An 11,035-nucleotide genomic window follows, 5' to 3' on the forward strand; every position below is an offset into this window, starting at 1 on the left:
TTTTTTTTTTTTTTTTTTTTTTTTTTTTGCGGTACGCGGGCCTCTCACTGCCGTGGCCTCTCCCGTTGCGGAGCATAGGCTCCCGATGCGCAGGCTCGCGCAGGCTCAGTGGCCATGGCTCACGGGCCAAGCCGCTCCGCGGCATGTGGGATCCTCCCGGACCGGGGCACGAACCCGTGTCCCCTGCATCGGCAGGCGGACTCTCAATCACTGCACCACCAGGGAAGCCCCAACGTTCACACATTTTTAGCATTTGGTGGTGTCTTTAGTCTCTTTGCTCTAGGAAAGGCCCTTGTCTTTTTTTCTTTCTTTCTTTCTTAATGACATTGACCACTTTGAAGATTCCAAGCCAGTTGCTATGCCCCCACAACATGAATTTTCTTCATTCACTTTTACCATCTCTCACCAAGAGGGAGGAGGCTGAGGGGGCCTCTCTTTACAATATAGGATCCTCATCATTTCTTGTTTTCAGATTAAGGACCAGGGCTGAAATTCAGAGGTGGTCAGAACATACCTATTTCTTATCTGGTTTCACAGGTGGTTGGAGGGGTATTACAGGGCACCTTTCTGGAGAGGAACAGTGAGTCTCCCCCGCTGATCAGCCTGGACTGAGTGCCCCCAGGCAGGGTCCCTCCTCGTGGGTGCAATGGGAAAGTAGGTTGGACTAGCCCAGAGAACTTTCACTCCCAGCACCCTGCCTTGCCCTTGAGAGAAATAAGCATTACCTCCAGACTCTGGACCCTGAAAGGAGCTGGACATTCCTCCCCAGGGACATAGTACCTATCCCCAGAAGAGCTGCCCCTGGGCCCTGGGAGGTAGGTGGAGCTGAGGGATCATGGCCCAAGGCCAAGAGCTGATCCTTTCAACTTTTTTTGCTGACTTTGATATCAAATGACCAGGACAGCAAGGCCAACCTGATTGGGGTGGTAGTTATGAAAGGCCACTCACCCGGAGCCAGAAGCTCTGTATCAGCTTCCACAATCCTGCTGATCTCAAGCACCTGCCTCTACAGGTACCTTTCTTGGGCTCATTTCTTAGCCCTTGGGATTCCCCATCAAAAATCCTGGGAACCAGTGGAGATGGAGGGATGGGGGGAACACTGGGTTAGGTGTAGGAGGTCTGAGTTCTGGTTTGTTTTTTTTTTTTTTTTGGTTGCATTGGGTCTTCATTGCTGCACGTGGGCTTTCTCTAGTTGCGGCGAGCGGGGCCTTCTCTTATTGCGGAGCACAGACTCTAAGCACTCGGGCTTCAGTAGTTGCATGTGGGCTCAGTAGTTATGGCTCACGAGCTCTAGAGCGCAGTCTCAGTAGCTGTGGCGCATGGGCTTAGTTGCTCTGCGGCATGTGAGATCTTTCTGGACCAGGGCTCAAACCCGTGTCCCCTGAAATGGCAGGTGGATTCTTAACCACTGTGCCACCAGGGAAGTCCTGAGTTCTAGTTCTTGCTGCCCAGCTCCAGACTTTGGTTTCCCCATTTTTAAATGAGAAGCTTGGACTGGGCCACCTCTAAGGACCCTTAGTGTGACTGGATTGAAGAGGTGGGTAGGGCTCCCCACCTGGCATGAGGGCAGCCCTGGCCCTGGCTGCAGCCCAACCTCAGCCTTCCAGACTGTGAGAGGATGGGGCAGGGGGTTGGACTTCCCTGGTGGTCCAGTGGTTAGGACTCCACGCCTCCACTGCAGGGGGCACAGGTTTGATCACTGGTTTGGGAACTAAGATTCCCACATGCTGTGCCGCACAGCCAAAAAAAAAAAAAAAAAAAAGACTCTGAGAGAATGGGGACTTGTCCTTGGAGGAGGTGTCCTGGTTGGTCTTGATAAAGAATGCCCTGGGGAAGGGGGCATCAGAAGTCATTTGCATCAGCCCTGGGACCTTGATCCCATCAGTGTTGCTAGCGGGGAGCAGCTCCCTGTTCCGAGGGTATGAGGAGGTATCAGCAGGAAGGGTCCCCGCGGTACAATGCCCAGCATACACCCTGCACTGGGGTCCACAAGAGTGCTCCGTTTTGAAGTGATCACTCCAGCCTCAGAATTGGTAACAGGTGATGGGCAGAGGGGATGGCCAGGGCTGGGATTTCAGACGCTCAAGTTGGGAATCGCAGGGCTCTTTTCCAGCGCTCAGATTCTGTGATACACCATGGGTGAGCTCCTGGGATGAAGAATCCATGTAATTTAGTGAATGCAACTTAGTCTTTCCGGTGTCCAGCTGGGAGCCCAGCACAGAACATGTACAAGTGCTTATTGACTGAGTAAATGAATGAATGAGTGGCTCTATCTCGTCCCTCAGTCTGGCTCCTCCGTTCTCTTCCCCTGTAGTTGGTACAAATGGCATTGTCCCAGGCCACTCCCTTCTCAGCCACAGAGCTTCTCCTGGCCTCTGCCACCTTCTGCTTGGTATTCTGGGTGGTCAGGGCCTGGCAGCCTCGGGTCCCTAAAGGCCTGAAGAGTCCACCAGGGCCCTGGAGCTGGCCCCTGATCGGGCACGTGCTGACCTTGGGGAAGAGCCCACACTTGGCCCTGTCGCGGCTGAGCCAGCGCTATGGAGACGTGCTGCAGATCCGCATTGGCTGCACACCCGTGCTGGTGCTCAGCGGCCTGGACACCATCCGGCAGGCCCTGGTGCGGCAGGGTGATGATTTCAAGGGCCGGCCTGACCTCTACAGCTTCACCTTAGTCGCTGATGGCCAGAGTATGGCCTTCAACCCAGACTCTGGACCAGTGTGGGCTGCCCGGCGACGCCTGGCCCAGAATGCTCTCAACTCCTTCTCCGTTGCCTCAGACCCGGCTTCCTCATCCTCCTGCTACCTGGAGATGCATGTGCACAAGGAGGCTGAGGCTCTCATCAGCAAGTTCCAGGAGCTGATGGCAGGACCTGGGCGCTTTGACCCCTATGACCACGTGGTGGTGTCCGTGGCCAAGGTCATTGGTGCCATGTGCTTCGGGCAGCACTTCCCCCAGAGCAGTGAGGAGATGGTCAGCCTTGTGACGAACACCCATGATTTCGTGGAGACTGCCTCCTCCGGGAGCCCCGTGGACTTCTTCCCCGTCCTTAAATACCTGCCCAACCCTGCTCTGCAAAAGTACAAGAGCTTCAACCAGAGGTTCCTGCAGTTCCTGCGGAAAATGGTCCAGGAGTGCTATCAGGACTTTGACAAGGTAAGCCCAGGGTACGGGAAGTGTGAGGGCACCCAAGAGTCTGCGTGTGGCCCCTCTTACCCAGCTCCAAGGTACCCACACACCTGGTGAGCAGCCAAGGCCTAGGAAGGCCCTGGGACATCTCAGATCACCTGAGTGACCTGGAGCCAAGCCCTCTCCCTCTCTGGCCTCAGTTTCTTCATGCCTATAGCCTCCCTCTCAGGGCTGCTCAAAGCCCCAGAGAGATAAGGTCATGAATGGGGCCCTGGCAGAGCCCTGTAATGTGGGGTGCTGTTATCATGAGAAGGCTTTTGTTCTGCTGGAAACTGAACCCAGACAGAGACTAATTCCCAGCTCGGGTGTCACCTTACTTCCCTGTACTCACCCCAACCTCCTTCTCTGAAATTGGACCCCTGGGGTTATTGGGAGGAAGAGTCAATGGGGCATGAAATGATACTTTAAGTCCTACCTTGGGCTGCTACCAGCTCCTGTCGTGAGCTCAACCCACTGCCCAGAGGCCAGCTGGCAGTGCCAGATGGGATGGGGCAAGGTCCAGACTTCCACCCCAGAAGTGCTGGGGTGCTCCTAAGCTTGTGCCCCCTCAGAACAGAGTCCAGGACATTGTAGGTGCGCTGTTCAAGCACTACGAGGATAACTCCAGAGCTAGTGGGGGCCTCATGCTCCAGAAGAAGACTGTCAACCTTGTCAACGACATCTTTGGAGCCGGTAGGAGCCAGACCCCTGCCCCTCCATCCCTCAGTGCCTGCTGTTCACACACAGCCTTGCCCAGCCCCGGGGTCCATCAGATAACTCACCAACTACATGTCAGATGATGCAGGACACAGAGACCAGGCCCAGGCTCAAGGTTTGAGCCCAGGCTGTACCACCAACTCCCAGTGAAAACTCAGCCAAGTCCCTCTCCTCCTCTGGGCCTCAGTTTCCCCAACTAAACAATAAAGGCTTCTCTGGACTGTAAGTCTAGGCCCTTGTAATTCCAGCAACTAATCATGAAAGCAGTGACTCAAGTTTGTGCTGAGGTGACTCCACCTCTGCCCTTAGAAAATTCAGGGTGAGGGGCTTTGGGGGAAAAGGAGGCAGAGAAAGACAATGTTTGCTACATACATGGTGGGTGCTTGGTAAATGCTGCCTTCTTGTTCCTGTCTTCCTTTCTTCCTCACCTTGCCCCATGCTGCCCAGGGCTTGATCCGATCACAACAGCCATCTCCTGGAGCCTTCTGTACCTTGTGACAAATCCTGAGATACAGAGGAAGATCCAGGAGGAGCTGGGTATGTAGTGTCCCCTAACCCTCTGGTGGAGAGAAGCCTTGGGGTCCCAGGTCATCTGTTCAATCTACATATAGCTGTTATGTATCTACTAAGTACAAGCCCTGGGCATACAATGGTGCCCACCCTTGCCTAGAGGATACTGGGGGGGGGTCAGTGGGTCTCAGACCTGTAAACAGACATAGTACCACATAGAGTGACACCTGGTGTGATTGGGGATGCAGATGCCATGGAGCAGTCAGGACAACCCCTAAGCCTTGTCCGTCCTCTGTGTTCTGCAGACACAGTGATTGGCAGGGAGCGGCGGCCCCGGCTCTCTGACAGATCCCAGCTGCCTTATTTGGAGGCCTTCATCCTGGAGACCTTCCGACACTCCTCCTTCGTCCCCTTCACCATCCCCCACAGGTGAGGCCTGCCTATTCTGCCCTCCCACCTCTGAAATCATTGCCATGTTTTCTCCCCAGCTTCTCAGCCCTGGCCCTGGTCAGACCTCAGCATCTCCTTCCTGGCCATGACACCAGATTTCTCACAGATCTTGGCCTCTATTCTGCCCCCATCCAGTCCAAACATGATCAAAGTACCCGGCTCTCAGGAGAAAAACCACACTTCTGACCTCAGCTCTCATTCACCTCTGCTCACATTCCCTCCCTACAGGTACTCTCAACCCTGCCAGGCTGGCCTCACCATCCCTTACAAGCATGAACCAGCCAGCCTCCAATTTTGCTTATGTTGGACCTTCTGCTTGGAAGGTCTACAGTCTTCTCTGGCTACCAGAATCCTATCTTACCTTATCCTGACACAAACTTTCCCTCCCCTAGAAGGCTTTCTTGATTCATCCAGCTGGCATAACTTCATTCTGATATTTTGTAGGACTTACAGCCATTGGTCCTTGATTAGGTCCTGGGATTTTAACAATGTCAAGAGCGTTAGTGAACACTTACTTCAGCCCATATTTTGGTCTAGTTATGCCCAGAGGAAGAGGCCTGATGCCTCAGCCAAGCTGGGGACTCCCCAGGACTGGCCCCAGACTGCCTGTTTCTTGGCTCCAGAGAATGGCCAAGGGCACAGCTGGGTACAGAGAAAAGTTTAGTAAACTTTGTTGAAGAACAGGATCTGAGAAAGGGGAAGAATAATTTCAACCCTTCCTTGCCCCTGCTATTCCCTCCTAGTGTACGGTATAGAAACCATGGTGGACAGGCTATTGGAGTGGGGTGAAGCAGCAAGAACCTCTGCGGGGGGGGGGGTATAAATCAGGAGTTTGGGATTAATATATACACAACTACTATATATAAAATAGATAAACAACAAAAACCTACTGTATAGCAAAGGGAACTATATTCGATATCTTGTAATAACCTATAATGGAAAAAACCTGAAAAATAATATATAGGTATATATATGGCTGAATCACTTTGCTGTACATCTGAAACTAACACAACATTGTAAATTAACTATAATCAACTTTTTTTTTAATTGCTAAAAAGAAAAAAAACAACCTCCCAGAGACACATCCCAGTTTTCCAGCCCGTGAGCCTGACAGAGCCCTCTTCCCTCCTTAGCACAATAAGGGACACAACACTGAACGGCTTCTACATCCCCAAGGAACGCTGTGTCTTCATAAACCAGTGGCAGGTCAATCATGACCCGTGAGTACATATCCCCCACTGAAAAGTGTGTGAAGTTCAGCAGTCAGGAAGGCTGTTTGTCCCCCTAGGAACTGGTTATACAATAAGGGAATGGTGCCTCGATGGCTCTGCAGCCTGCTCTAAGGGAAAAAATTTAGGTCCATGTTTCTCAAACTTCAGTGCATTGACCAGGAAGTTGGTTTTAGATTTCGGTGCCCAGTACCCCGAGATTCCTCTTCGGTAGGTAAGGTGGAGTATCTCAGGCGATTCTGATGTGAATGGCTTAGGGACCTCTTTGGAAAATCTCACTTTACAGGTAGGAGGATCATATAATTTACCATCCAAACTAGGGCACTTCTGTGTGTGAAAAAGGATGCTGTAAATAATTACTCCAAAACAATAAGCATAAACCAGGATGGACGGTTGATTCCCCTTGTATATTGAGTAGGATAGAGATGGACATGTGTTCCTTCTTTTAATTTCTTTTAGTTAAAGTATTATTTCTTTAAAATAAAAAATTAATATTAGGGCTTCCCTGGTGGCGCAGTGGTTGAGAGTCCGCCTGCTGATGCAGGGGACACGGGCTCGTGTCCTGGTCCGGGAAGATCCCACATGCCGTGGAGCGGCTGGGCCCGTGAGCCATGGCCACTGAGCCTACGCGTCCGGAGCCTGTGCTCTGCAGTGGGAGAGGCCACAATAGTGAGAGGCCCGCGTACAGCAAAAATAATAATAATAATAAATAAATAAATAAATAATATTACAAAGCACTATTTTCAAGGCTGGTGATTTTAGAGAGAGCTATGTAAAAGAAATAAACATCAAAATACAGTTTGGCCCCTTTCCCCACTCTCCTTTCATTGCGCTAGATCTCCCCCACCCAGGGGAGATGTCCCCCACCCAGGCCTTTCCCAAAGGGCTTCCCCAGCCCAGAGATACCACTTCCTCTGTTCATCTCACAGGAAGCTGTGGGAGGACCCATCTGAGTTCCGGCCGGAGAGATTCCTCACTGCCCATGATACCACCATCAGCAAGACCTTGAGTGAGAAAATAATGCTCTTCGGCATGGGCAAGCGCCGGTGCATAGGGGAGGTCCTGGCCAAGTGGGAGATCTTCCTCTTCCTGGCCATCTTGCTTCAGCAGCTGGAGTTCAGTGTGCCACCAGGTGTGAAAGTGGACCTAACCCCTACCTACGGGCTGACCATGAAGCCTGCCCCCTGCGAGCATATCCAGGCACGGCTGCGCTTCCCCATCAAGTGAAGAAGTTACCAGCATTATGAGGCAGAGGGAAGGGTGGAGGTCACTGAGGAAACTTTGTTTCTTTTCTTTTCTTTTTTTTTAACTAACAGCTTTATAGATATAATTCATAGACCATATAATTCACCTCCTTAAAGTATACGATCCAATGGCTTTTAGTATATCACAGAGTTGTGCTATCACACCACAATCAATCTTAGGACCTTCTCATCACCCAGTAAAGAAACCCATACCCCTCAGCAGTCACTCCCCATCTCCCCCTAACCCACCTTCCCTACCCCGCTAGCGCTAGAAAACTACTAATCTACTTTCTGTGTGTACAGATTTGCCTACTCTGGGCATTTCATATGAATGCAAGTATACAATAAATGGTCTTTTGTGACTGGCTTCTTCACTTAGCATGATGTCTTCAAAGTTCATCCGTGTTGTAGTATGTGTCAGTAAGCCCTGTTTTCTTGAGTCCTGAGACTAGGCTCAGTTCACTATTCTTACTTCTTTCCTGTATGATTCACGACTTGGAACACTTGAAGGGAACAGAGAGGAAGGGACCCAGCCTTGTAGGCCAAACGCAGATGGGTGAAGGGGGATCCCTCATGCCCTATCCTCAAAAGGTAGAGAACATCTGACCTCTCACAGTGTTCTGATTTGTTCATCCATAGCTAGGGGAAGATAAGCCCCCCAGAAATGCTTGGGTTACCTGCAAAAAGCGCAGGTCCCATCAAAAGGGGACTATCAAAAGAGTGAAAAGAGGGCTTCCCTGGTGGCACAGTGGTTGACAGTCCACCTGCCAATGCAGGGGACACGGGTTCGTGCCCCGGTCCGGGAAGATCCCACATGCCGTGTTGTGGCTGGGCCCGTGAGCCATGGCTGCTGAGCCTGCGCGTCCGGAGCCTGTGCTCCGCAACGGGAGAGGCCACAACAGTGAGAGGCCCGCGTACCGCAAAAAAAAAAAAAAAAAAGAGTGAAAAGATAAGCCACAGAATGGGAGAAAATATTTGCAATTCACATATCTGTAAAGGATTAATATCCAAAATATATAAGGAACTCCTACAAATCAACAACAAAAAAAACAAACAACCCAATTTTTAAAATGGGCAAAAAAGTGGTGATCGTTTTGTAATGTATAGAAATATCGAATCACTATGTTGGGCATCAGGAACTAACATAGTTTTGTAGGTCAGTTATACTTCAAAAAAACAAACAAACAAACTCATAGAAAAAGAGATTAGATTTGTGGTTACCAGAGATAGGGGGAGGGCAGGGGAATTTGAATGAAGGTGGTCAAAAGCCACAAATTTCCAGTTATAAGATAAATAAATAAGTACTAAGAATGTAATGTACAATGTGATTAATATAATTAACACTGCTCTACATTATATATGAAAATTGTTAGAGAGTAAATCCTAAAAGTTCTCATCACAAGAAAACTTTTTTCTATTTCTTTAATTTTTTTGTATCTATACAAGATGATAGATGTTCACTAAACTTACTGTGATAATCATTTCATGATGTTTGTAAGTCATAATCATTATGATTATTATCATTATGTAAGTTTACACCTTAAACTTATATCATGCTGTATGTCAATCATATCTCAACAAAACTAAAAGGAAAAAAGACAAACAGAAATGGGCAAAAGACTTGGATAAACAGTTCTCTAAAGAAGATATGCAAATGGACAAGTACATGAAAAAACACTCAACATTATTAGTTATTAGGGACATGCAAATCAAAAACATGATGAGGTACCATTTCACACCTACTAGAATGGCTACAATAAAAATTAAAAACTAGGGACTTCCCTGGTGGCGCAGAGGTTAAGAATCTGCCTGCCAATGCAGGAGACATGGGCTCGAGTCCTGGTCCAAGAAGATCCCACGTGCCGCGGAACAACTAAGCCCGAGCGCCACAACTACTGAAGCCTGCGCGCCTAGATCCGGTTCTCCGCAACAAGAGAAGCTACCGCAGTGAGAAGTCCACGAACCGCAACGATAAATAAATAAATAAATAAAAATTAAAAACTAGAGAGCTATTTGGGAATTCCCTGGCGGTCCAGTGGTTAGGACTCCGCGCTTCCACTGTAGGGGGCCCACGTTCTATCCCTGATTGGGGAACTAAGATCCCGCAAGCTGCGTGGTGTAGCCAAAAACGAAAAACAAAAAACCCCGCTAGACTGTGATCATATGATCACCTCAATAGATGCAGAAAAAGCATTTGACAAAATTCAACATCCATTTATGATAAAAACAAAAACCCTCCCAACAAAGTGGATATAGAGGGGATGTACCTCAACATAATAAAGGCCATATATGATAAGCTCACAGTTAACATCATACTCAGTGGTGAAAGCTAAAAGCTTTCTTCTAAGATCAGGAACAAGACAAGGATGCCCACTATCACCACTTTTATTCAACATAGTATTGGAAGTCCTAGCTAGAGCATTTAGGCAAGAAAAAGAAATAAAAAAGCATCCAAATTGGAAAGGAAGAAGTAAAACTCTCCTATTTGCAGATGACATGATATATATAGAAAACCCTAGACTCCACTAAAAAATTTGTTAGAGGGCTTCCCTGGTGACGCAGTGGTTGAGAGTCCACCTGCCAATGCAGGGGACACGGGTTCGTGCCCCGGTCCAGGAAGATCCCACATGCCGTGGAGCAGTTGGGCCCGTGAGCCATGGCCGCTGGGCCTGCGCGTCCGGAGCCTGTGCTCCGCAACGGGAGAGGCCACAACAGTGAGAGGCCCGCGTACTGCAAAAAAAAAAAAAAAAAATTGTTAGAAATTATAAACAAATTCAGTAAAATTTCAGGATACAAAATCAATATATAAATATCTGTTGTATTTCTATACATTGATAACAAACTATTGGAAAGAGAAATTAAGAAAACAATCTCATTGCTTCAAAAAGAATAAAATATCTACAAATAAATTTAACTAAGGAGGTAAAAGACCCATACACTGAAAACTATATGACACTGGTGAAAGAAATTGAAGAAGACAAATAAATGGAAAGATATTCTGTGCTCATGGATTGGAAGAATTAATATTGTAAAATGTCCATACTGTCAAAAGCAATCTACAGATTCAAGACAATCCCTATCAAAATTCCAATGGCATTTTTCACAGCTATAGAACAAACAATCCTAAAATTTGCATGGAAGCATAAAAAACATCCTGAATGACCAAAGCAATCTTGAGAAGGAAGAATACAGCTGGAGGCATCATGATCCCTGATTTCAAACTGTATTACAAAGATATAGTAATCAAAAGAGTATGGTATTGGCATAAAAACAGACACATGGATCAATGGAACAGAATAGAGAGCCCAGAAATAAATCCATGCATATATGGTCAATCAATTTATTACAAAGGAGCCACAAATATCCAATGGGGAAAGGATAGCCTCTTCAACAACTGGTGTTGGGAATGCTGGACAGCCACATGCAAACGAATGAAACTGGACCACTATCTCACACAATACACAAAAATTAATTCAAAATGGATCAAAGATTTGTCCATAAGGCCTGAAACCATAAAACTCCTAAAAGGAAACACAAGTGGTAAGCTTCTTGACATCGATCTTGGTGATGATTTTTTGGGTTTGATACCAAAGGCAAAAGCAGCAAAAGCAAAGATAAACAAACAGGACTACATCAAACTAAAAACCTTTTGCATAGTAAAGGAAACCCTCAACAAAATAAAAAGGCAACTGACAGAATAGGAGGAAATATTTGCAAAT

At 47.9% G+C, this 11,035-nt stretch overlaps 1 protein-coding gene across 1 annotated transcript; it reads left to right on the forward strand.

Moving 5' to 3' along the window:
* The first annotated feature begins 936 nt into the window (after positions 1-936).
* On the forward strand, positions 937-7,660 carry LOC113629336 (cytochrome P450 1A2). The gene is made up of 7 exons (XM_027123763.1): positions 937-1,012; positions 2,315-3,154; positions 3,739-3,859; positions 4,331-4,420; positions 4,699-4,822; positions 5,977-6,063; positions 7,002-7,660. The coding sequence occupies exons 2-7, from the start codon at positions 2,324-2,326 to the stop codon at positions 7,297-7,299; spliced, it is 1,551 nt and encodes a 516-aa protein (XP_026979564.1). The 5' UTR covers positions 937-1,012; positions 2,315-2,323; the 3' UTR covers positions 7,300-7,660.
* Positions 7,661-11,035: the final 3,375 nt, after the last annotated feature.

The sequence above is a fragment of the Aethalodelphis obliquidens genome, unplaced genomic scaffold (genome assembly GCF_003676395.1).
Source record: "Aethalodelphis obliquidens isolate GAN/ISIS:26980383/991018 unplaced genomic scaffold, ASM367639v1 scaffold26, whole genome shotgun sequence".
Lineage (NCBI taxonomy): Eukaryota > Metazoa > Chordata > Mammalia > Artiodactyla > Delphinidae > Aethalodelphis > Aethalodelphis obliquidens.